Genomic DNA, 27,755 nt, shown 5'->3' on the forward strand with positions numbered 1-27,755 from the left:
AGGAGATGGGACAATTCTTGCTTCTGAATTTTCTTTAAGAAACTCACAGTACATAAGAAAGACACTAGTAGGCAGTGAGACCACTTGCTGCTGCATGCACCCACGAATCTTACAAGACTATCACAACTACATGTCACAGAACAAGCTGCTGTATGACAGTGCAACACTGATGACTACCCAACCAAACAGATAATGTCACGTGCACACACACGGACAAAGCTATCTCATGGTTAATCCCTGATTTGCAGCAAGTGTAGGATATGTTTAAGGTAACTACCAGGCTCTGACAGCAGGCAAAGAAGAAGCCCACAAGGTCAAAGGACCAGTCGGCCACATCTTAAGCATCAGACAGGGTAAAGTCACAGCATTAAATGAGCCCTGATGCTTGTCCTCTTCTGTCCGATAGCAGTCGGGTGGTTACAGGGGTAATCCCATGAGCCTATAAACAGCAAGGCAAGTTCAGTCATAGAGCATCTGATTCTCAGATGGGAGCAGGTCAATAGTCAGTCCATTAGGTCAGAAGTGAGTATATTTTGGAAGGCCTACGGCCACAGTCAAAGACATCTTTTTGCATCATATCAATATACTAAAAACACAGTTCACCTCTCTCTTCTCTTTCTGTCTAATCATTGCTTGATAGCAAGGAACGATGACAAGTTTTGGAGTCCATGTGCAGACAAGGGATGATGACAGTCATCCAATCAAAGGTCAAAGGATGGAATCCCATCAAGTTTGGCATGAGGGGATGTCACGTGCACATAACTAGTCTCATGGTCAATCCCTGATTTGGCAGCAAGTGTAGGATAAGTTTAGGGCAACTAACAGGCTCTGACAGGCAAAGAAGAAGCCCAGAAGGCCAAAGGACCAGTCGGCCACGTCTTAAGCATCAGACAGGCTAAAGTCGGAAGCATTAAATGAATCCTGGTGCTTGTCCTCTAGCAGTCAGGTGGTTGCAGGGGAAATCCCATGAGCCTATAAATAGCAGGGCTAGTTCAGTCATAGAGCATCTGATCCCCAGATGGGGGCAGGTCAATAGTCAGTCCATAAGGTCAGAAGTCAGTCCATTTTGGAAGGCTAAGGCCACAGTCAAAGACATCTTTCTGTATCATATCAATATACTGAAAACACAGTTCATCTGTCTCTTCTCTCTCTGTCTAATCATTGCTTTTGCACTAGTGTTCCCAGTCAGTAGGCTTAGGGCTGGATCAAGTAAGTCAAGGCTTCCGCATGTTACAGACGGCTTGGTAATGAAGGATGCTCTAGGAGGGCCTAGCATCTTGTCTCTGTTTTGATACGCTGTGCCTACTGGCTGGGAGGCCTACTGCCAGCCCCTGGCCCCTAATGAGGGACTCTCTAGCCGCCATACGTAAGGCTCATTGTCAAGTACCCCCAAGTGCCCAGTTGCTACCTTTTTCTGTCCTCCAGGAAAGCCCCAAGGCAGTTCCATGTTGCTAACGCAATTACAATATGCTGCTTACCTTCTTTGTACGATGGATGAAGTTAATTCTGTGCCCCACACATGCCAGCCTCTAAACCACCTACCTTGCACCATTCCTTCCAACAAGCAACTGCAAAGAAGGAAACATCCAGGCCATAGTATATTGAGATAGCAATCAATCATGGAAGGTTATACCTTACCCAGATTGAATTGTGAAAGCCTGTGTACAAGAATGCAGAACACAATTTTAAAGAATAAACTACAAAACTGTCGGCAGCTGCTATAGTGATCTGCGGCTATCACAGCTCCTCTGTAAGGTTGTTCCATCAATGGCTGAGGAAGTCTGCATCTGAGACTCGATTTCCCTGCTCAGCTTGGTCAATAAATCAGCAGTAGGCATGGGCATTTCACTGTTACTATCAACCCCATCCACCAACCCAGTGACCCTCCTTGGTGGACCGCTGACATCACCATTCTCGTCACCTAATGGACTGTTTGCGTCAGCAGATGAGAAGTAGACACGAGGGAGGGAAGGCCGCCAGAATGACGGATGTGATAGACCTGGCTGCATTGCATTGCCACTCATCACTGGTGCAGCTAAGCCAGATGGCAATTGCTCAATTCTTGTATCTCTGCGGCTGGGAGATGACAAGTCATCTGGTACCACTCCAATCTTACCTCCCCTTTCTGAGCTTAGATTGGCCTCTACTCCTTGTGGCAAGCCCTTTAGCAAACCCCCACATTGTGCTAACCAATGTTGTGACAAAACACCTTGTTGTGGGATGGAGCCTGCTGAGTTGAAACCCCACATTCCCTGAGGAAAGCCTTGAAAAACAGGTGACCTTAAATTTGGTGTGCTGGCTGAACCTAAACTGGAATGTCCAGAGCTATATTTAGGAGTACCTTGCAGGACTGTTGGACTGCTTGCATCAGCTTGACAATCAAATCCCGCCTCCTCTTGCCCTTTTACCTTGTCTCTCTCCTGAGTACCATGTAGATCTCTTTTGACAAGCTCTTCATCTGCAGAACCCATATATGGCAGAGACACGGCTGCAGTTCCATCTCTTGTTGAAACAGGAGAAACACCTGCAACTTGGGATCCTTTCCTACCAACATCTGCACTTGCACCCACATTTTCATCAATTTGTGATGGGGAAGATGCATGAGCATTCTGTGATGGCAGGGAACTAGGGTGTACTTCTGGAAGAAAAGGCTCAAAGAAGTTGAAATGATGACGGAAACTGTCTAGCTTTGAAGAAGCAGAAAAGTTGAATGCTGTTGAGTCTTTATCACTCCTCTCCCCCTCCTTAGTCCACTCAAGATCTCTCTCTCTCATTCTCTTTGATGGAGTACTTAGACCCACTGATGAAGCCTCAGCTGCACCCATGCTGGATGGAAGGGCAACCAAAAGGTTCGTGCCATTACTAGATACAGCAGTGGAGTTTCTTAAGCAAGGCTTTGGCATGCTACTTGAAGAGCCAAAAAATACAGGTCCATGGACTACATTTTCTGATGATGCCCGTGCACAGGAAGCTGAAGCTCCAGAGCTCATTTCATTGCCACCCGCACGACACCTTGAAAGACTTGGTGAGTCCATAGCAAGAATAGGCCTGGCGGTGCTAACCTCTGGAAGAGGCTGTGTGCTTGAACCCAATCCACCTGGAGCAGGCCCTCGGCTTGCAGAAACACGATTCAAGTTGGAACCTGTTACTGGAAAAGCCTTCTCTAAAGGAACAGCTGGTGTGTAGTTTGCAGGCAAGAGGTCATTGAGATTCTCTAGAAGCTCCTTGTACACTTTCCTTAGAGTCACCTGAAGGAGCAGAGGAAAAGCAATGTTAAAAAAAAGCTGCAAGGCAAAGGACAATGGCTGTGACGTGTACTCTATGGCAAACCTGACCTCTGTAAGCGCTGTTGCTTTGCATATTTCTGTCTGTGTCTTCCGCTTGTCTTCAAGTTGGCATGACAGGTAGATAGCAGCTGCAGAGATGCTGATGGGGTTTCTTCGAGTGCAAAAGCTTTTGTTCATAACTACCTCTCCAATGTGTGTGGCTAAATCCTGCAATTTAGACATGTTGATGAACGATAACATTGATTAGAGAATCTTCTTTTGAGAGTAACATATTATGTTAGACGTGGCAGTTTGAACACGAAACACCAGCTGGGGAATGTTGCCACTCCGGCAAGGCATGACAACATCTTTCAGATGAACTACAAATTGAACAAGAAGAAATTTACTGCCCCACACACACAGTCTATTAACAACTTACCAGAGATCACCAGGGTCAGAGAGAGAGAGAGAGAGAGAGAGAGAGAGAGAGAGAGAGAGATTTAATTGGCATCCGCAAAAAACCCAAAGGTTCTATAAGACAGCTGTGGTACAAGTGTCATGAATAAAATAGGTGGAACACAAAAAGAGAGAAAAAAAACACCATGAGAAACAAAAAAAGGCCTATGAGACCAAAAGTAGTACATGTGATCTGTGAGTAATTGTATGCCAACAAACCATGAAAGGAAAAACTAGCAACCCAAAACAAAGGATCCATGTACTAAGTGAACCCTGCATAGAAAAACTAGCAACCCAAAACAAAGGATCCATGTACTAAGTGAACCCTGCATAGAAAAACCCAGCCAGTCATGTGGTATGGTGAGAGAGAGAAAACCCAAAGGGTCTATGAGACCAAAAAGTGTTCCAAAAGTTCCATATGTAAACTAAAGATCATAAAAATGGAAACGCAAAAGTACCAAAATAAAATAGTCCCACATACTACACTGGCCCTACACGTGCAATGTATACTGATATCAGTGAGAGCAATGGAACACATCAAATGTCATCCTCCTCTACTACCACACAGGGTGGTGCCGCTCTTATGTCACAGGAGTCTCTCTCTAATCTAGAGCTGACAGGATGAGGGCCCAGATCTCTGGGGCTAATGGGCGTCTAGTGCTCTAGAGTCTGTGCCCTCTCTCTCCCTCATGACACTATGCATGCGGGTAGACGACACATGTCTAACCTACAGGCTCCCAAGCACTGATAGCATCCTCGAAATGCTAGCTGTCATCAGGTGTGGGCCAAAGCATCACGCGCACGCTCATTTCAAGAGCTAATCTCTAACAGGCAGCAGGAAAAGACAGGTTTTGGGCATGAGCCATGCTCAGTGGTGTGTAGGAGAACCCCGGAATGGAACAGGAGCCTGTTGGCTGCAGCTACAATGCTGGCCAACATAGTGTTCAGGTTGGGTAGAGTATTCTGCTGGTCGACAGCAGGTCAGCCAGGTCTCTTGCACCAAAAGAGCCTATAAAAGGCTAAATATATATATACCTGAATGAATCCAAGAACATGCCCAAATTCACCTTTTAGGAACGTGCATGTTATATACTCATGGTAGTCAACCCACAAGACTATATAACTATCAACACCATCATAGTTGCATTCCGTACTGGTACGGAATGGTTCAATCCGTACAGTACGTTCCGTACGGCGTATGGAACAGTTCACGTGGACTTCTTTTTTTGAAGCCCAAACCACTCGGTTTCGCATCACCTAGGGTTCCGCACCTTTTTTTTAATCAATTTCCTTCGTGTTTTGGGCCACCGTCGCGTTTCCGTACCTGCATGGTTAGTTAGTACGAAAGGTACGATACGGTACGGTACGATAAAATACGGTACTAATCGGTACCTTGAAATTTTTTGAGGTACGGTACGATATTAGTACTTTTTTTTTAAAAATACTTCCTAAACTTAAAAATTGTAGACAAGAAGTTACAAAATAGTAGAACCATGAACATAATGTCATCATGCCATTAGAGTACAAAATTGCTACAAAAGGATAGGCCAAAAACTCATGGCATGGGCGACCGCCAACATGCGTACATACATGATACTACATACTACAATACATCATCGATGGGCTAGAAGGAGATAGATGCCCAATGCCTAGAGAGCTATAACATATCAAAAGTCTACATCATCACCAACATCTGCATGATCATCAACATGATCACTACTAGAGTGTCCATCAAGAGAGTTCTCTGAAGAGGACTCTTCGAAGGTGGACGAGACACTCTGGGGATCATTCTCGCTAAGTAGGTTGCCATCATCATCAAACAAGGGCTCTCTAGGCAGTGGGGTATCATCATGAGGGGGCAATGGAATATCATCATGAAGGCGGGGATTGGAGCTCGAGGATCCCCGCCTCACATATGTGAGGAGGCCACCCTTTGCCGATGTCGAAGGCGGAGGCCTATGAACTCCAACTGCTCGGCCCCGTCCATGCTGACTCCTGGTGCTGCGACTATCTGCTGCCACAAGCTCACTATAGAGCTCCATGAAGATTGCCTCCTCCTCCTCATCAGGTTGTTGATTGACACTTGCAAAGTTTTCACTCGTCAAGGTGAAAGTGTCAACATTGACCTACACATTAAGGCACAAAAGTTAGAGTCTGTACAGTGTACACAAAACTTAAAAGTTATGAGTCATGACAAGTTAGAGTCTAGACTTGTCACTTACTTGCTTGGGACTACCCATACTAAGAATGCCCTGCATCATGCGCAAGTTAGTGCGGCAGTAGACCAACCGCTCCAACTGTCGTGTGCTCAGTCGATTGCGTATCCTCGTGTGTATGAGAGAATAGGAACTCCAGTTCCTCTCACATGCACCCGAAGAACAATCCTGGGCTAGGACCCTTAAGGCTATGGGTTGGAGATGCTCTAGTCCATACCCAAAATTGTCCCACCAAAAAAGGGGCTTCACAAGTGACTCCCTCCTCCAGCAAGTGGGAGACAAAAAGGAGGTTTGACCTCTCTGATCAACATAGCAGCCCAACTCCTCTAGAAAGGCATTGTGCTCATCAACTGGCACAGCTCGAAGCATATATGCATCCCGATCTTGTCGAAGCTCCCTATCGGTGCAAACTACTGGAGACTTGTAGGCTGGATGTACCAATGCTGCAAACCCGTGGATTGGTTTGTGCATCCACCTCCATCTCTTCTGTGCAATCTCCATGATTTGTGCTCGCTCCTCAGATGTAATGTCTGTGCAAGCCTCCAGCTCCACAAGGGCAGCTCTAAAGAAGTGGACAAGAAGGCCCATGGTGGACCCCTCGCAATCTGTCATCCGCAAGAGCCTATAGAATGGAGTCATAGCAATGACAATTGCTCGGACTCTAGCCCAAAATCTCTCCTCTAGGCAAAAGCGTTGCATGGCTTTGGCCTCTTCAGTGACGTGCTCATCCCAATCGTTCCACATGGTGGAAACAACTGTCTGGCGAAGGGCGGGCCTCACATCGTATAGACGCTCCAAAACCAGCCACATGTAGGCAAAGCGGGTGGCTGATGGCTTCTTCAAGTCAAGCTTGCTATGCTCACGAAACATAGCAAGCACCTTCACCTTTAGCATGAAGAAGTTGACAATAGATGTAGCTTGTTGCACAATCCTCTTCACCCAGCCGAGCTTCGCCACATCCTCCATGAGTAAGTCAATGCAATGACTCGCACATGGAGTCCACACAATGGTGGGGAATTCCTCCTCAAGCAAGCGGCCCATGCGTCGACAATTAGATGCATTGTCGGTGATGACTTGCACCACGTTTTGAGCCCCAACCTACATGGTAGATAAATCATATGAGTTGAGGGCTTTGCACAAATGACAAAATCAGCCACACTTAAGTAAAATAATGATTACCTCTATGATCGCTTGCCTAATATGGCGGTAGATGAAACTCCCGGTTGTCTTTCTCCCCCTTCTCCCGGTGTCAACCGCACGCAAGAAGTATGTGCCAAGCGGGCAAGACACAAGGATGTTGATATGCCACGCTTCCTTTGATCACTCCATCCATCTGTGAGAATAGAACATCCATACTTCGTCCATGCGGCTCGAATCGGGTCAAGGGCTCGATCAATTCTCTCCTTCTCTTCATCAATCTTCCTTGTGCGCATAGCCGTGTAAGAGACCCCCGTCCACCCCTCACATGGGCCCACATTTGCAATCGCCGTCACCATCTTCTTCCATTGCTCCTTTTGGAGTACATTGAAGGCAAGATTGCATTCAATAATGGTGCGAGCAATCTCTATCTCCGCAAGGCGTTGCCGCTCCTTAAGGAATGCAACCGAACCTCTCACACTACCCGTGACTTGGTGGAGAGAGGGTTGCACCCCTTCACGCTCCACCACCCTTTGCCTTTTGCCCGGTGCGGAGGCGGACCGTGCATCCGTGGAAGTGGCAGTGGAGGATACACCAATGAAAGAGCCGGTGGCCGCTTCATCATGTGCCGATGGTGGTGCCGGTGGTGGTGCCGGTGCGTGTGTTGATGATGCTCCTCTACTTGAATTTGAGCCGCGGCTCATCTTCCACGAAATGTCATCGGCAATGCTTTGCGGAATCTCCTTGCATGGGACAACTTGTCCCCCAATCTTCGAAAGGTGTTGGAGAAGCCTTGTTGTTCCACTAGTGTATGACTTGCCGCAATATCGGCATGTCCAATTATGGGAGTTGGACTTCTTGGTGTCCTTCTCCACATTGAGGCAATGCAAATCAAAAGCCTCATGCTTCTCCCGAGGCATGATGGATAAGAGAAGGGCTGAAGCGTGGAGTAGAGGAGAGAGCGTAGAGAAGATGAAGTATGGGAAGAGCTTGGAGGAAGAGAACTTGGAGTAGAGGCTCAAGTGGGATGGAAGGAGCTTGGAGGAGGGTGGAGGAGGGTGGAGGAGAGGCTTGGAGTAGGGCTTGGTGCTTGAGGCTTGCTTGGAGTAGATGGAGGAGAGGCTTGGGCCTTGAGGCTTTTATAGAAGGACTCAAGAGAGATGAAGGCAAACAACCAAAAAAAACGGGCAGAAAACGGCTAGAAAACGGGCAAAAAACGGCTACTTCCAACGGACAGAAACGGCCACTTCCAACGGGCAGATCCAGGCGATTTTCGTACCTAATCGTACGGATACGTACGGTACGATTCGTACGTACGAATCTGTCCGTACGACGTACGGAACTAAGCCTGCGTACCTGCACTGTACCTGCGCTGCACCATCGCCCGTCTGTCTGCTGTCCAGCTTAGGCAAGGTGCCTCTCTCTCTCTCTCTCTCTCTCTCTCTCTCTCTCTCTCTCTCTCTCTCTCTCTCTCTACTTGCTACTTAGTACTTAGTACTCTCTCTCTCTCATGAATGATCATTGGTGACACACAGACTCTCTCTCTCTCAACCCTTAATTAAGAAGTTTGGTTGCACCATCATTTCAGATGGTTGGAGTGGCACAAGGTGGCGCCACATAATAAATATCTTGGTCTCTTCATGTCTTGGCACCTATTTTTTGCGTGCAGTTGATGCAGGCAAGATAGGCAAGCGGATCACAGCTGATTTTATCTACCACCACATTCGTTAAGCTATTGTGGAGATGGGGATAGAGAATGTGATGCGACTGGTAACAGACAATGCCTCTAACTGCAAGAGGATGGGTGAGCTGATTGAGAAAGAGTTTCCAAGCATTGTGTGGACTCCTTGTGCTGCACACTCCTTGGATCTTCTTATGGAGGATATTGGGAGCTTGAGTTGGGTGAAACCCATCATCAAGGATGCTACACGCAGAGCTTCTTTCTTTAGAAAGAAACACCAGGCATTGGCTATTTTCGCTCTCTTAGTACGAAAGATATCTTACGACCCTCCAAGACCAGATTCGCTTATATGTATTTGGTCTTGGAGCATTTGTATGATATTCGAGATGCTCTTCACCGATCAGTGGTTGATGCACCTTGGGAGGCAAATGCACAATGCAAATCATGAAGCCACAAGGACCATCCAAAGAAAAGTGCTCGATGAGGAGTTTTGGCCAGAAGCACATAGCATCACTATAGTCTTGAAACCCCTCTTCATCCTCTTGTGTGTCACAGATATGGAGGAGTCTACCATGGAAATACTCTATCATCCTTTCCACAAGATAAAGAGAGAGCTTGCAGCATGGAAATACTCTATCATCCTTTCCACAAGATGAAGAGAGAGCTTGCAGCATGCACAGCCATCTCCAGAGCCAGGTGAATACTAAATATTGAATTGTAAATTGCAATGTCTATTTAATATTTAGTATTTATAAATTACTCTTCGAAGTTCGTATTATGTACTTATGGTTGTTGACATTCACAGGGTGGATGAGATTATGTGTCTTGTAGAGAGGAGATTGGATGCGTCGTCCAATTCATGGTATGGCAGCACTATTGCATCCTCTCTACAAGAGTGTAGATCTTTTCATGGACATGACGCTTCTATCCACGAGAGATCAATACATGAGTCGTGTAATTACCGATAAGTAGCACGTACACATTGATCGAGAGATGATAGGATACTCCAATAACCTTGGAGAATTCTATAGTCGCGGTATTTCTATACTGCCAGAGGTGTGTAAGACGCCTCTTGATTGGTGGGAGACACATGGATACCATCAGCCTCATCCCACGTAATAATACAAAATACATATTGATTATTGATAAAAATTTCGGCTTTGGAGTCACGAGTGTAGGATGCAGGCCCAGGCTTTAAGATTTATTATAACAACTAAGACACGAATCTTCGTGGATTTAAGGATTGTTCCTCTGGAGCCTGTGAGAGAAACTGTAGTTCCTACTCTCTTATTTACACGAAGATCCGAAACCGCTTGAGCACAGCACAACTAGAGAGGTTGGTGTTTTGTAGAGCCAACCTTCGACTAATTCGGAATCTTCGAAAGATGGATAGACCAAAACAGGTAAAAAAAATCTACGACATACCGATGCACTTCAAAGTTCATAGTAAGCTTAAAGTGATTAGTCACTAATAACTACTAGTGAATACATGCTCCATAGGTTGATGTTGAGGAGTTCAAGCGCCGCAACTAGCAACATACTGAGGAGAGCGACATAGTACGCAATGAGCAAGAGAAGATATACAGACAGCTTCACAGAGAGCTCGAGACCATTGATAGACGAGTCACTCGAGCTCGGTCTCGAGCTCTCACTACCAGCTCCCTTACTTCTTGAGCTCAGCAGAGTCATCCTTTTGTCACCAATTGGCCGACCATTTGGTCCATCTCCAGTTTTTGTCTCTCGTTCACTTGAGGCCAGGCCGGTGTCTCATATGAAGAGGCCAGTATTTTGCTGACATGGACGGGAGCCAAACTGGTGCCACCCGTGTGTTAGCAAGATGGTGTCGTCGTATGGACGGGAGCCAAATTGGTGCCACCCGTGTATGACCTGGACTGTGTTCGACCCATGGGATTGTCACGCCATGGAAGAACCAGTATTCGTGCCGTGTCTTACCTATGGGACTGTCACTCCATAGGGAGGCTCATGCCTGGAACTGTGTCTTACCTATGGGACTGTCACTCCATAGGAAGACCAGGTTTTTATGTTTTACGTCGTGCCATTTTTGTGCCGACAGATATTTTGTACTTGTTCCATGAACGGGAGATATGTCCATGATACTATTTGCACATGCACACATGTTTTGCATGTTTGAAACTATTTTCGCATGACTTGTATTTTTGTGTTTGCCTGCTTGACGTCTTACTTATTGAGCGCGGACGCCTGCCCCAGTGAGTCGTGAAGTCTGCTCTGTCTTCTGACGAGTTTTGGTGCATGTGAACAGGTGGTAAGTATATTGCACATGTTGGTTTAATATTTCATATTTTAACCCTTTGTTTTATAAGGTCATTCGTTCACACTCACTTAAAAGTGGGCACCCACTTAGGGGCCAAGGTGGGGAGCCCCACTTAAGTGTGTGTGTGGGGGTGGGTGCAGGGTCACCTACCCACACCCCCTTGGAACTGGCCACCCACATGCAAACGTGGGGAGCCAGCCAACACAATAGTTCTAACTCCCTCTCCAAACCTTACAAAAAAGAAGCTCCAGAACCACCCTTGGACATACGATTTGTGCGCCTCCATCACCCTCGGTTTTGCTGCACTTCATCTCTTGCTAACGGCTAAGCAAATTCAAAGGCGGCTGTGCTCTACATTCAGCCGGCGCATGCTCTCGAGTGGCGCTTTCTCCTCCATCGCTGCTAGCGCCTCTACATGCTACAGGTGGCTGCGCTAGTCCTTCTCTCGAGTGGCGCTTTCTCCTCCATCACTGTTAGCGCCTCTACATGCTACAGGTGGCTGCGCTAGTTGATTTTGATATTTCTACTTTATCTACACCCCAGGCAGCGCAGGCTGCAGCCAGGCGCCTACTGTCCATCAGTCGGCTACACCAACTGACGGCTGTGGCTGTGCGCCTGTTTTCCAGCCAGCAAAGTGCTCTGCCCTCAGGCGCCTATACTACAGCTTGCTGCAGCAGCTGGCTGTAAGTTCATCACCAGCAGGCTGTGGGCGTATGCTCATCTCCAACAGCAGTGCTACTACAGCTAGGCGGCCGACGGCTGTACTTTATAAACAAGCGGCCACATCTCCATCTTCTGCAGGCTGCTCATCCTCGCCTCAGGCGGCTGTACCTTTCATGCGTAGCTGCTGCTCCTCATGTTGATGGTTGGGCTCCTGTAGTGGCCAGAAGGCTATACTTTACTCCAGGCAGCTACTCCTCTCGACGTGCTGCTGCATCATGGAGTTTCTCTCAAGTAACTGCGTACTGACACCATGTGTCACCAATTGGTCGACCATTTGGTCCATCTCCAGTTTTTGCGTCTCGTTCACTTGAGGCCAAGCCGGTGTCTCATGTGAAGAGGCCAGTATTTTGCTGACATGGACGGGAGCCAGACTGGTGCCACCCGTGTGTTAGCAGGATGGTGTCGTATGGACGGGAGCCAGATCAGTGCCACCCGTGTATGACCTGGACTGTGTTCGATCCATGGGACTGTCACGCCATGGAAGAGCCAGTATTCGTGCCGTGTTTTGCCTATGGGACTGTCACACCATAGGGAAACTCGTGCCTGGAACTGTGTCTTACCTATGGGACTGTCACTCCATAGGAAGACCAGGTTTTTATGTTTTTATGTCGTGCCAGTTTTGTGCCGACAGATATTTTGTACATGTTCCATGAACGGGAGATATGTCCATGTTACTTTTTGCACATGCACACATATTTTGCATGTTTGAAACTGTTTTCGCATGACATGTATTTGTGTGTTTGCCTGCTTGACGTGTTACTTACTGAGCGGGGACGCCTGCCAGTGACTCGTGAAGTCTGCTCTGTATTCTGACGAGTTTTAGTGCATGTGAACAGGTGGTAAGTATGTTACACGTTGTTTTAATGTTTTTTTTATTCTAACCCTTTATTTTATAAGGTTAGGTGTTCACACTTATTTAAAAGTGGGCACCCACTTTGGGGCCAAGGTGGGGAGCCCCACTTTTAAGTGAGTGTGGGGGTGGGCATGGTCACCTACCCCCACTAATCCCCCACATGCATGCGTGGGTATCACCAAGGTTAACTCCACATGAATATTATTAAAAAAGCTCCCTCCTTCGAGCGTGGGGATCATCGCTTCCTTCTTACGATTCATCAACCGGCGGCCATCTCTTCCATCGTGGCTGGTGGCTGTACACGCCTCAAGCGACTGCAGTACCCTCTGTTTTGCTGGCTGCGCCTACTGTAACTCGCAGGCGGTACGCGGTGCCGGGGGACTAGGGCCTTTGACACACTTGTTGATACCATCAATGCATATTAAAACATTTAAACATGGCCACAGCCTTAACACATATCCATCATCACTTTGCATAAAACATAAAGCTGGACAAAACATCCACAAATGCTGAAAATGGAGCTTGCACGCGTGACACCGCATAGAGGCCGGAATGGGCCGACCCCCCCCTTGGAGTATTTTATTACCCAAGGAGAATAATATCATGTACAAGCTTTGAGGGCCTTACTCTCCCCACGGGAGATGCCGGATTATCCATATACAAATGCCATAACACAGCCCAACACAAGGCAACTGAGCCGGAACATAGGCTGTAGAAATGCCGAGCCAACAATATAATCCATATACCTCCGTGTGGGTACTGATTCTTCCCCAAAAACCACGGGTCTTCATGCAATAGAAAGGGTACAGCAAGTACAACTCTCCATTCAGCCGGTACAGCAGGTACAATGGCTGGTACAGTTGGTACGGTGGTTGGTACAGCCGGTACGGTGGCTGGTACAGCAAGTATAGTGGCTGGTATAGCCGGTACGGTGGTTGGTACAGCAGGTACAGCAAGTACAATGGCTGGTACAGCCGGTACGGTGGCTGGTACAGCAGGTACAGCAAGTACAAATGCTGGTACAACACATACAATGGCTAGAAATCATAATAAATGATTGAATACCCTTGCCTTCAGTATTTCTTCGCGATGGAAGCCTCCAAAACAGTCCCATACAGCCGGTATTCTTAATGGGCAGCCTTCAAGTGAGAGAGAAAGAGAGTAGCCATCATTAGAGAAGCCTTCAACGGTGGTAGAGGCTAGTGTGCAGCAAGAGAGCCTCCATTAATGAAGAGAGAGCTCTCCAATTTATAGATTTGGGCCTCCCATGAGCTAAAATGGCAAGAGAAGGCTACAATGACAAGTGGAGAGCCACACAATAGCTGAAGTGACAAGTGTGAGGCCACTTGTCTCATTTTGATCCATTTTCTAACAAGTGTCAGGCCACTTGTCTCACTTTGGTCCACTTTCTTGCCACATGTCCCAATCTAAGAGATGGGTCCTTCCATAATCTTTACCTCTAAAAATATCCCAACTGGTAGACATTCTGTCATAGGCACTTTGCCAACTCTTGGTATCTGCTCAATTCCACATGTAATGACGCGAACAGAATTTCCATCGGAGCGGGCCAAAAATAGCCACTCTCCTAAATTTTAGGAGTGTGGTCCTTTGTATTCTAGGATAATCCCCCATTCCCAAAGCTTGTACTTTCCAAATATTTAAACATCATGGAGTCCACCAGACCCCTTTCAGACTGGGAAATGTCCAGGCTGGTGACATTCTCCCCAACTTCTTAAAAGTTGTCCGCAACTTTAAGCTTTAAGCCATATATTCAAGATATAATCATGTCCCATCGATTGGGCGAGACGAGACAGTCTCAAAAAATCCAATATAACTGAAGAATCCATGTCCCAAAGAAATGGGCGAGACTAAATAAGTCTCCATAATACCAATATCAAAATCATGTCCCAAGATAAATGGGTGAGACAAAACAGTCCCATAAGTCCAGATAGCATAATCCATGTCCCAAGTAAATGGGCGAGACAAATCAGTCCCATAAGTCCAGATATCATAATCCATGTCCCAAGTAAATGGGCGAGACAAATCAGTCCCATAAGTCCAGATATCATAATCCATGTCCCAAGTAAATGGGCGAGACAAAACAGTCCCATAAGTCCAGATATCATAATCCATGTAGATCACCAAGGAGCTGCCTTGACGCCCGGCCCGACTTCAGTGCCCATATTCTCTACCATTGGCTCTATGTTCTACCAAGCAAGGTAGCAACATCTTGAAGAGCACTTAGGACAAGAGAAATACTACACAGGGCGGCTAAACAAGGAGTCCTGAAAACAATCACTCGCAGGCATAGATAACCTGGTGTTCCATACGCATTTCTGCTACACATAGTTTATAGGCGTTTCGGCCACCAACTCACACTACCCTCTCAAGTGCCCATGTTCCCTTCCATCTGCTCTCTATTGTTCCACCCACACATGGTAGAAACAATCTTCAAGAGAGCACGTAGGACAAGAGAACACTACACAGGGTATGTTGTGCTTGTCACTCCCCTTTGAAGTGCCCATGGTTCCCTTCCATCTGCTCTCTATTGTTCCACCCTCACATGGTAAAAACAATCTTCAAGAGAGCACGTAGGACAAGAGAACACTACACAAGGTAAGTGAACCATGAGTTCCATAAGTCCAATGCATCCCAAATAAAGGGAGCCAAAAAGAATAATCCATCCCAGTAAAAGGGAGCCATAAACATAATCCATAAACCTGAGGATGGATCCAAATTCCTAGAAAAGAAGTCCAGGAATCCATAGACCTGTATACCATAATCCTTGTATACCATAACTCTTACCACATACTTCGTGCTAACCACACACCTTGGAGTAGAGGTGAACTTAATCCATAAAAGCATCATATCCATGAGATAACCAAAGATTTCTTCTCTATAAACTCGGACAGATTCGTCCATAGAAATTGCTTGTGAAGCCCAATATCTATATAAATCTCGTCCAAGAAAGAAATCTCCATGGATATAATCCATCCCAATAAAGGGAGCCATGAAAAGAATTCATCCCATTAAAGGGAGCCATAAATTTCCCTGAAACCATCTCAAGGCAAACAACAACACCTTTCTCCTTGCATAGCTATACAAGGGTTAGTGAACATCAAAAACACTTCATAGCAAAAGCACTAACTTTGCAAACTCAAAGTATACTTAGCTTTTCTTTGCCAGGTTGGTCATGAAGCCAGAAGAAATATCTCGTCACCATATCCTTAAGATATCCTAAGATATATCTCCATATAGCTTGCCTGTAAGCTTGATAATATAATCCACAATATCCATATGGAAAGAGTGCTAAACGTGTGCACATAAAGCCAACTTCACACTTCCACCATAAAATTCTGTGAATTCATAAATCCTTAGATCAACAAGCTGTCTACTGCTCATGCTCTTGCTTCATAAGCTATGAAGCGGCTGGCCATGCTTAACAGCAATGATGGTAAGTGTGGTCCCCACTCCAGATCTTTTCTCTTCCTTATTGATAGAAGGAAGCCTCCGCTTCCAAGAAAGCCTATGCTCTGATACCAATGTAACTCGCAGGCGGTACGCGGTGCCCGGGGGACTAGGGCCTTTGACACACTTGTTGATACCATCAATGCATATTAAAACATTTAAACATGGCCACAGCCTTAACACATATCCATCATCACTTTGCATAAAACATAAAGCTGGACAAAACATCCACAAATGCTGAAAATGGAGCTTGCACGCGTGACACCGCATAGAGGCCGGAATGGGCCGACCCCCCCCTTGGAGTATTTTATTACCCAAGGAGAATAATATCATGTACAAGCTTTGAGGGCCTTACTCTCCCCACGGGAGATGCCGGATTATCCATATACAAATGCCATAACACAGCCCAACACAAGGCAACTGAGCCGGAACATAGGCTGTAGAAATGCCGAGCCAACAATATAATCCATATACCTCCGTGTGGGTACTGATTCTTCCCCAAAAACCACGGGTCTTCATGCAATAGAAAGGGTACAGCAAGTACAACTCTCCATTCAGCCGGTACAGCAGGTACAATGGCTGGTACAGTTGGTACGGTGGTTGGTACAGCCGGTACGGTGGCTGGTACAGCAAGTATAGTGGCTGGTATAGCCGGTACGGTGGTTGGTACAGCAGGTACAGCAAGTACAGTGGCTGGTACAGCCGGTACGGTGGCTGGTACAGCAGGTACAGCAAGTACAAATGCTGGTACAACACATACAATGGCTAGAAATCATAATAAATGATTGAATACCCTTGCCTTCAGTATTTCTTCGCGATGGAAGCCTCCAAAACAGTCCCATACAGCCGGTATTCTTAATGGGCAGCCTTCAAGTGAGAGAGAAAGAGAGTAGCCATCATTAGAGAAGCCTTCAACGGTGGTAGAGGCTAGTGTGCAGCAAGAGAGCCTCCATTAATGAAGAGAGAGCTCTCCAATTTATAGATTTGGGCCTCCCATGAGCTAAAATGGCAAGAGAAGGCTACAATGACAAGTGGAGAGCCACACAATAGCTGAAGTGACAAGTGTGAGGCCACTTGTCTCATTTTGATCCATTTTCTAACAAGTGTCAGGCCACTTGTCTCACTTTGGTCCACTTTCTTGCCACATGTCCCAATCTAAGAGATGGGTCCTTCCATAATCTTTACCTCTAAAAATATCCCAACTGGTAGACATTCTGTCATAGGCACTTTGCCAACTCTTGGTATCTGCTCAATTCCACATGTAATGACGCGAACAGAATTTCCATCGGAGCGGGCCAAAAATAGCAACTCTCCTAAATTTTAGGAGTGTGGTCCTTTGTATTCTAGGATAATCCCCCATTCCCAAAGCTTGTACTTTCCAAATATTTAAACATCATGGAGTCCACCAGACCCCTTTCAGACTGGGAAATGTCCAGGCTGGTGACACCTACTACCCTACCAAGCGGCTGATGTACTGCTGCTCCTTCAGGCGGTTGCTACTGCTCTCAGACGTGGGCCATCTTCACAAGGCACTGCTGCGCATATTTACCCCAGGCGGCTGCTGAATGTGCTGTGCATAGGCGGCTACTGTGCTGCAGCCGGCTGCCACTACCTGAAGGCTACCTGCCTCTGTGCTACTACAGTCGGCTGCCCCTCCACCACTCTTCTTCATGCAGACGCCAAAGCACTAAACCTCTGCTGGTAGCTGTGTGCTGCCACTACCTGAAGGCTACCTGCCTCTGTGCTACTACAGTCGGCTGCCCCTCCACCACTCTTCTTCATGCAGACGCCAAAGCACTAAACCTCTGCTGGTAGCTGTGTATTCTCTCTGCCTTCTTCGCCAGGCGACTAAACTTACTGCAAACTGGCTGCCATCTCCTACTGTACGGCTACATCTGCTTCTGGCGGCTGTTTACCCACAGGCTGTGCTGCCTAGTTCCTCTACAGGCAGATGTAGGCCATCTTCAGCAGCATATTACAGCACCCAGCTGTTGTTCCATCACCAGCAGGCCACGCTCCAGTTGCTCAGATGGCTGTATCTTCATGCGTAGCTGCTTCTGTTGGTAGCTGTGTTCCTACAAGAGTACTTTACCTCTCCTAAGGCGGCAGCTCCATCTTCTTTTTGGCTAAAGGTTGTACTTCTTATCCATTGGCGGCTACTTGAAGTCTTCACATCTCTTGGGTGGTTTCAAAGTCTACACAAACACCACAAGTTTTGGTCTTCTATCAACCATCTTCAAGTAAGTGATTTTCAGATTTGAGTAAAGCATTTTATGTTTAAATCTGATAAGGGATTCATCCCTCTACGGCCACACCCGTTCGGTGCCGGGTTGTCCAAGCTGTATTGGCGAACCTCGGTCCAAAGGTGCTGAGATCGGGAGAGCCAGGCGTTAGTACGAGAGCGCCTGTTTGTGCGTGGTCTCGGAACACCAGTGAGGCGCTCTCCGCGGAGTCCAGTGAAAGCACAGGACCGTAGAGATTGGACCACACTAGTGGTCGTGCTGCTTCGAGTTTTCTTCATCGAAATTCGAGCCTATTTGTTTGGTACTGTTTTCATATGTACATGGACATTATCTGGTTCTCAGAACCCATGGAGCATTGTATTCATTAAATACTCCCAATAAATATATCATATATTGAGGGGGGGGTCGGCCCGTTCCGGCCCCAGTGCTGGTGTCCATCTTTCCATTTCTGTTCATTTATTTTTCAAGTTGATTTAAGTTGTCCATTTCAAATTTGTGGTTTTAAAGTTGTGCTATTAAGCGTGTGGATGTCCAACGGAGTCTTTCCCACTTGACGGGATCGGTTTCATTGGTATCAGAGCATGGTAGTTTCCCTCTTCCTAGTGGGGAAACGAACCTGTGTACTGGACATCCCGCTTTTAGCAAACTTTGAACACAATGGACAGCCAAGGCAACCCTTTGGAAGTGCCAAATTCGAGGGGTCCATCTAGTGCTTCTCGTGGGTCTGATGCCCTGCGAGGTAGACACAAGCCCCTTGAAAGGGTTCTTGATAGTGAATCCAAGGGTCAACTGTCTCCAGGAAAGACAGTTATGCTTGAACAAGAGCCTGATGCTATGAGGGCTGAAATGGAACATATGAGAAAACTTTTGCAAGCTCAAGAGCAAGAGTTAAAGTTCTTGCATGAAGATCCACATTTGCAAAGTGCTATTGAAGCCAGGAAGGCTGATGCTATGGTTGATGTAACTTTTGAATCAATGGCTCGTGAAGTGGGCAAGAAACCAAGGGAGTTGGCACTTGCCTATCTCCTTCGCAAAGGTGATATCAAAGAGGGGGATGACGGAGAGCTGAAATTCAGAAATCCACCTCGTTTGAAGCATGGAGATCCCGCATCCCAGAGGCTGAAATCTTTTATGCAAAAGGAAGAGGTGACTGTCACCTCTCGTCATGCATCCTCTCCACAAGGCACAAAGCCTGATAGATATATGTATGCCAGTGCTCATGGAGGGCACGAAAGTCACATGCATGCAAGATATGTACCTCATGGTGACAGATCTACTTCCAGAAAAATTTTGCCTTCTGAGTTGTCTCATGGAGAGACCATGCCATATGCAGGTAAGTCACATGCATCTGAGCTTCGAGTTCGTGGAGCACATGCCACCGTGCCCCATGAAGCTTCTATGACGGCCCATGGAGCCCATGCAGATAGGGCTACCCCGTTGGAAAAGGGGAAAAGAAAAAGAGAAGATCATGAGCCTCATGCCAGGAAGCTCAAGGAATTCAAAGCAGGTGATAAATCTGTCAAATTTGATGTCTTTCATGGTGAACATGATGCTTCTAAGGTGTTAGCATTTGTGGCACACTTCGACATTGCTTTTAGCGATGAGGATTTCACAGAAAAATCAGAGGTGCGCCATGCTAGCATGTTTTTGAAAGGGACTGCTGCCCATTGGTGGATCACTGAAAAGATCACCAAGGATCCCATCTCTACTTGGAAGGAATTCAAAGATAGATTTTATGCTCAGTTCTTGCCACCCAATGCGGAGCAAACTCTCACTCAAAAGTGGGACAGGCTGGAACAAAAAGATAATGAGAGTGTGCAACAGTATGTTAACAAATTTTGGAAAGTGTTGCTGGAAGTGACTCCCTTCATGCAAATCACAGAGGATGAAAGAAAGAGGAAGTTTCGTTCTGGATTGCAACCTGCATATAGATCGGGTATTGAATTGCACCCAAAACATACGTTGCAACAACTCACAGCTTCTGCTCTTGCTACAGAGCAATTGGTGCTCAAGATCAAGCAGGATCAAGGAGGTTCCAAGGGGAAGGACAAGGCTGTCCCAAATCAGCAAAAGGGTGGACAGCCACCTAAAAAGAACTTCCGGGAGCCCTATAAGGGTGGTAAAGCTGAAAATAACATATCAAAAGAACAGGGCCCAAGGAAGAACAAATTTGGATTAACCCCGGAGCAAAGAGAGCAATATGCCAAGGATGGAAAATGCTTTTCTTGTGGTAGCAAAGACCACATGTTTCGGCAATGCCCAGATCGCAAACCAAAGCACGAGGACAAGCACACCAAAGCTAATGTACATGCAGTTCCTGATGTGCAAGGTAATACAGGTCATGATGCAAAAGAGCGTATGGTTTGCAAGGCTTGGAGGCAAATCAAGGATCAGCCCGCACTCTTCATGTTTGATGACTGTGCAACTCACAATTTCATCTCTATGCAAATGGCAGCTGCATTGGGTATTGAGGTTGAAAACATGGGACCTCAGATTGAAGCCGAAGCTGCATTTATTGGTAAAGAGGTGCAGGTTACCCCTTTGATTGGGAAGTTGCGCATCCATATACAGGGCTATCTGTTGCTCCACTGAATGGATGTGATGTATTGTTGGGCAAGCCGTGGCACCATAGGCTTGAGCCCCGCAAAGACTACAAGTCCAATATGATTTCTTTTATGCATAAAGGCCGCATGCATTTTATTGATGCTGGCAAAGAAGGGGATTCTATCCCAGTTGTATCACACATCCAAATTAATAAAGCAATGAAAAAGAGTCTTTCAGCGTACTTGGTTTTTGTGCGTGATAGTCTTGTGCCAAATCATCAAAATGTGGATGCTATGTCTAATGATAGGCTGAATTTTCTTAATGCATTCAACGACTGTTTTGCTGACTCGTTGCCAGGTGAATTACCTCCCCAAAGGCCCGAATATCACCGCATAGATCTTGTGCCAGGTAGTTCTCCACCTAACAAACCCGCATACCGAGTGAGTGCTGCACAACAAGAAGAAATTATGAAGCAGGTAAACGAGCTTTTAGAGAAAGGTTTGGTTCAGCCCAGTTCCTCACCTTACTGCTCTCCTGTGCTTCTTGTTCAAAAGAAGGACGGATCATTCCGTATGTGTGTAGACTACAGAGCTTTGAACAAGCTTACCATCAAGAACAGATTTCCTATTCCACGTATTGATGATATCTTGGATAAGCTTGATGGTTCGGCTTGCTTTAGCAGACTTGATTTGAAGAGTGGTTATCACCAGATACGCGTGGTGCCACAAGATGTCCATAAGACTGCGTTCAGGACAGCCTTCGGATTATATGAATTCTTGGTAATGCCTTTTGGTCTCACCAATGCTCCTGCTACTTTTAATCGCATGATGGATAGGATATTCCGACCCCATCGCAAGTTTACAGGAGTCTTCTTTGATGATATCTTGGTTTTCTCCAAGAATGAGCAGGAACCATAGTCACAAGGGAACGGGAACGTTTTGGGGAACGGATGACTGTTTGGAACGGGAACGAAAAGCTTGAATAAAAGGGAACGGAATCGGGAACGCCACATCATTGCATAAATGTGTTTATAAATTTACTTTATATATCTGTAAATGCTTTGGAAAGAGGCATAGTAAAGAAAGAACCTCAAACCATCTCAGTAGTGGCCATGATAATGCATAGATGTGTTCTACATGATACATAGTTCACTTATATTTCTTACATGGTCTGCGGTGCCATTTTGGAACGGGAACGGGAACGGCTATCTCTATGGAACGCGTTCCCCCGTTCCAAGAGCTTGGAACAGCGTTCCCTTGTGACTATGGCAGGAACACAGAACTCATTTGGTCACAGTGTTCGAAGAGTTGCGGAAGCATAAACTTTTCGTCAATGCCAAGAAAAGTGAGTTTTTCCGTTCAGAGATTCATTATCTGGGACATATTGTATCCAAGGATGGAGTTACAATGGATCCTTCAAAGATAGAGACTATTCGGAATTGGCCCGAATTGCAAAACGTACATCAAGTACGTAGTTTTCTGGGATTATGTTCGTATTACAGGCGTTTCATAAGGCATTTCGCCATGATTGCCACTCCTCTACATGATCTCACGAAGAAGAAAACTGTTTTCAAATGGACTTCAAAGGAACAGGATGCTTTCTTGCAGCTCAAGCATGCGATCATATGTGGTCCAGTATTGATTGTTCCTGACTTGCACAAGTCATTCGTGGTTGAATGTGATGCTTGTGGTGATTGCATAGGAGCTGTCCTAAATCAAGAAGGGCATGCAGTTGCATACGAGAGCCGTCGTTTGCATGATGCTGAGCTTCATATGGATATCTATGAGAAAGAGCTCTTGGCTGTAATTCACGCCTTAAAGATTTGGAAACACTACCTTCTTGGGGCTGAATTTGTAGTCAAGACAGATCATCAAAGCTTGAGATACTTTCTATCTCAAACCAAGCTTTCAGAGAAGCAGATGAGAATGGCAAATTTTCTTTCCATGTTTCATTTTCAGATTGTGCATACCCCAGGAAAGAAAAATGTGGTGGCCGATGCACTATCTAGGAGGCCTTATATTGCTGCAGTCTCAGTGGCCTCTCATGGAGATCTATCTGCTATGAGAGATTTGTATCATTTGGATGCTGATTTTTGCCATATATGGACTGATTTGATGGCTGGTCATTCACATGCCTCTTATGTTATCAACGAGGGTTATCTAATGAAGGATAATTGCCTATGTGTGGTGAAGGATTTGCGTCCAAAGGTTATGGACGAATGTCACGCTCCACCATATGCTGGTCATCGAGGTATTATGCCTACTACTCGCATGATTCAGAGGTATTTCTTTTGGCCAAGCATGCGTAAAGACATTGAGGCTTATGTGCGTGCATGTATCACTTGCCAAAAGGTGAAATTTGATAGACAAAAGCCTCCAGGTTTGCTTCAGCCATTGCCTATTCCCTCGCAACCTTGGGAATGGATTTGCCTAGATCCCAACATGGGAATGATGCTATTTGGACTATTGTGGACAGGTTTAGCAAGCAAGCTCACTTCTTGCCCGTCAAGAAAACCATTAAAGCTGATCATATGGTAAAACGTTTTCTTGCTAATATTTTCAAGCATCATGGTATGCCTAAATCCATTGTTGGGGATAGAGATCCCAGGACTACAAGCCTATTTTGGAGGGCTTTATTTGATAATATGGGTACTAAGCTTGAGTTTTCATCAGCTTATCATCCCAAACGGATGGCCAAAGTGAAGCTGCAAATTCAGCTGTGTTGGATTTGTTGAAGTGTTATGTGGCAGATCAAAAGAGTGCATGGGAGAAGTATCTTCCACTTGTTGAGTTTGCCTACAACAATACGATCCATGCTTCCACAAGAAAGGCTCCGTTTGAGATTATTTATGGCAGCGTGGTCTTGCCACCCATCCTTCGTACAAAGGATGAGATTTTTGCAGCTGATGAATATGTTCGTGACTTGGATGTTGCCTTTGGTCAGGTGCGGACAGCCATTGCAAGATCTCAGGATAAGCATAAAATGGCTGCTGACAAGCATAGAAGGGACATGGAAGTCAAAGAAGGTGATTGGGTATTGCTGAAATTTGAGAAGGCTAGGCTTCAGAAGAGGCCAGGACGAGAAGGATCATATCCTAAGCTTTCTCCTCGCTATTATGGACCCTTCAAGGTGATTCAGAAGATCAATGAAGTGTCCTACAGGCTTGCTTTACCTAGTCATTGGAAGATTCACAATGCTTTTCATGTGAGTCTATTTCGGAAATATGTGGGGCCAGATCCTGATGAGCCTGTCACAGAAGATCCGCCAGAGATTGAAGAGCTTGAGGAGATCCTCCAGCCAGAACAGATTGTTTTTCACAAGGAGAGAAAGCTACCTGCAGGAAAGCTTTCCAGGAGATACCTTGTGAAGTTTAAGAATTATTTGCCTATTGATGCCAAATGGGTAAATGAGGATTATTTTGCAGATTATCCGCAATTGTTGCAGGCATATCTTGAGGCTTTTCAGTTGAGGTCAACTCTTTAGAAGCCCGGGGGATGTCACCAATTGGTCGACCATTTGGTTCATCTCCAGTTTTTGCGTCTCGTTCACTTGAGGCCAGGCCGGTGTCCCATGTGAAGAGGCCAGTATTTTGCTGACATGGACGGCAGCCAGACTCGTGCCATCCGTGTGTTAGCAGGATGGTGTCGTATGGACGGGAGCCAGATCAGTGCCACCCGTGTATGACCTGGACTGTGTTCGATCCATGGGACTGTCACGCCATGGAAGAGCCAGTATTCGTGCCGTGTTTTGCCTATGGGACTGTCACACCATAGGGAAACTCGTGCCTGGAACTGTCTTACCTATGGGACTGTCACTCCATAGGAAGACCAGGTTTTTATGTTTTTATGTCGTGCCAGTTTTGTGCCGACAGATATTTTGTACATGTTCCATGAACGGGAGATATGTCCATGTTACTTTTTGCACATGCACACATATTTTGCATGTTTGAAACTGTTTTCGCATGACATGTATTTGTGTGTTTGCCTGCTTGACGTGTTACTTACTGAGCGGGGACGCCTGCCAGTGACTCGTGAAGTCTGCTCTGTATTCTGACGAGTTTTAGTGCATGTGAACAGGTGGTAAGTATGTTACACGTTGTTTTAATGTTTTTTTTATTCTAACCCTTTATTTTATAAGGTTAGGTGTTCACACTTATTTAAAAGTGGGCACCCACTTTGGGGCCAAGGTGGGGAGCCCCACTTTTAAGTGAGTGTGGGGGTGGGCATGGTCACCTACCCCCACTAATCCCCCACATGCATGCGTGGGTATCACCAAGGTTAACTCCACATGAATATTATTAAAAAAGCTTCCTCCTTCAAGCGTGGGGATCATCGCTTCCTTCTTACGATTCATCAACCGGCGGCCATCTCTTCCATCGTGGCTGGTGGCTGTACACGCCTCAAGCGACTGCAGTACCCTCTGTTTTGCTGGCTGCGCCTACTACCCTACCAAGCGGCTGATGTACTGCTGCTCCTTCAGGCGGTTGCTACTGCTCTCAGACGTGGGCCATCTTCGCAAGGCACTGCTGCGCATATTTACCCCAGGCGGCTGCTGAATGTGCTGTGCATAGGCGGCTACTGTGCTGCAGCCGGCTGCCACTACCTGAAGGCTACCTGCCTCTGTGCTACTACAGTCGGCTGCCCCTCCACCACTCTTCTTCATGCAGACGCCAAAGCACTAAACCTCTGCTGGTAGCTGTGTATTCTCTCTGCCTTCTTCGCCAGGCGACTAAACTTACTGCAAACTGGCTGCCATCTCCTACTGTACGGCTACATCTGCTTCTGGCGGCTGTTTACCCACAGGCTGTGCTGCCTAGTTCCTCTACAGGCAGATGTAGGCCATCTTCAGCAGCTGTGTTCCTACAAGAGTACTTTACCTCTCCTAAGGCGGTAGCTCCATCTTCTTTTTGGCTAAAGGTTGTACTTCTTATCCATTGGCGGCTACTTGAAGTCTTCACATCTCTTGGGTGGTTTCAAAGTCTACACAAACACCACAAGTTTTGGTCTTCTATCAACCATCTTCAAGTAAGTGATTTTCAGATTTGAGTAAAGCATTTTATGTTTAAATCTGATAAGGGATTCATCCCTCTACGGCCACACCCGTTCGGTGCCGGGTTGTCCAAGCTGTATTGGCGAACCTCGGTCCAAAGGTGCTGAGATCGGGAGAGCCAGGCGTTAGTACGAGAGCGCCTGTTTGTGCGTGGTCTCGGAACACCAGTGAGGCGCTCTCCACGGAGTCCAGTGAAAGCACGGGACCGTAGAGATTGGACCACACTAGTGGTCGTGCTGCTTCGAGTTTTCTTCATCGAAATTCGAGCCTATTTGTTTGGTACTGTTTTCATATGTACATGGACATTATCTGGTTCTCAGAACCCATGGAGCATTGTATTCATTAAATACTCCCAATAAATATATCATATATTGAGGGGGGGGTCGGCCCGTTCCGGCCCCAGTGCTGGTGTCCATCTTTCCATTTCTGTTCATTTATTTTTCAAGTTGATTTAAGTTGTCCATTTCAAATTTGTGGTTTTAAAGTTGTGCTATTAAGCGTGTGGATGTCCAACGGAGTCTTTCCCACTTGACGGGATCGGTTTCACCATGAATTTTGGTCTTCCAACTACAATCCACAAGTAAGTGAATTTTCATATTTAAGTAAAGTATTTTGTGATAAATCTGATAAGGGACTCTCTCCACGGCAACACCCGTTCGGTGCCAGGTAGTCCAAGCTATTGGAGAACCTCGGTCCAAAGGTCCAGAGATCGGGAGAGCCAGGCGTTAGTACGAGAGCGCTTGTTTGTGCGTGGTCTTGGAACACCAGTGAGGCGCTCTCCGCGGAGTCCAGTGAAAGCGCAGGACCGTAGAGACTAGACCACGCTAGTGGTCGTTCTGCTTCGAGCATCTACTTCGAATTTATTTGTTTGGTACTGAATTCATCTTGTACATGGTGTAACGGGAGGCGGACGTGTGTATTGGAATCGTATAAATGTGAACAAGATTCTGAGGACTTAACACTTGAGCATTACAACCACAAAGCTGAAAATGACAGTACACCACATAAAGGGGCCGATGATAGGCTGACCCCCCCCCTTTTAGGTTATATTACCAAAAGAGTCTGCAAAGTACAAGATTATGGGTGCCTGGGGATTCACCACCAGCCTGCACCTAATTCTTCCAAATACATCATGAATGAATACATTTCAAACAAGAGAATCTGTAGGTACATCCGCCCTACACACAGGTACATCCGCCCTGCACAAGCCTCTTCACAGGTACATCCGCCCTGGACAAGAGTATCACAATCCTCACAGGTACTCCGCCCTGCACAAGATGTAAATGGATCTTTAGGCCCTGTTTCCACGTGAGAAACTGATCCAGAAACCTGTGTTCTCCGCGAGCAAGTGTCCCCAATGCTTGCCCTAAGCACCTGTTATACCAGGAATCCTTGAGACACATCCATGCTCACATATTCCATTGCTGTCCGGCCTGTTTTGTGCAATAACCAGTCCAAAACAGCAACTTTCTATCGCGAGAAATCCACCTGTAAGGGGTCCTACAGCCCTGTGGAGGTCCCTAGAGCTGTCCTGTACTGTCCAAGTTGACTTTGGACACCTGTAACCAGCCCAAAACTCGCAATAACCAGAAATTGCAGGTCTAAAATTTACCAACCAGCCCTTTAGAAGAGTGTGGGGATCGTTGTCCAAGCTTGTGTGAGTCCGGGAAGCAAGCAACCAGCCCTGTAGCAACTCCCAAAGCTCCAACCAGCTCTCCAATGTGTTGAATAATGAATAAAACAGCCCAAAAGGCCTCTTGAGGGAGGCGCCTTTTTCCAGTGCCACCTAAGGGGCCTGGTGGGTACACATACTGGCTGACATGTGT

General features: G+C 46.4%; 1 protein-coding gene across 1 annotated transcript in view; it reads right to left on the bottom strand.

Moving 5' to 3' along the window:
- Positions 1-1,084: 1,084 nt before the first annotated feature.
- PBRP (plant-specific TFIIB-related protein) overlaps positions 1,085-27,755 on the bottom strand; it is a 96,246-nt gene continuing 69,575 nt past the window's right edge. Inside the window, exons 3-4 of the mRNA XM_086790191.1 lie at positions 3,336-3,494; positions 1,085-3,248 (exon numbers count right to left, since the gene is read on the bottom strand). Of these exons, the coding sequence (XP_086646317.1) occupies positions 1,719-3,248; positions 3,336-3,494 (1,689 nt within the window). The 3' untranslated portion in view covers positions 1,085-1,718. The remainder of the gene's footprint in view (positions 3,249-3,335; positions 3,495-27,755) is intronic.

This window comes from Cibotium barometz, chromosome 54 (assembly GCF_041138505.1).
Source record: "Cibotium barometz isolate CiBa-2024 chromosome 54, ASM4113850v1, whole genome shotgun sequence".
Lineage (NCBI taxonomy): Eukaryota > Viridiplantae > Streptophyta > Polypodiopsida > Cyatheales > Cibotiaceae > Cibotium > Cibotium barometz.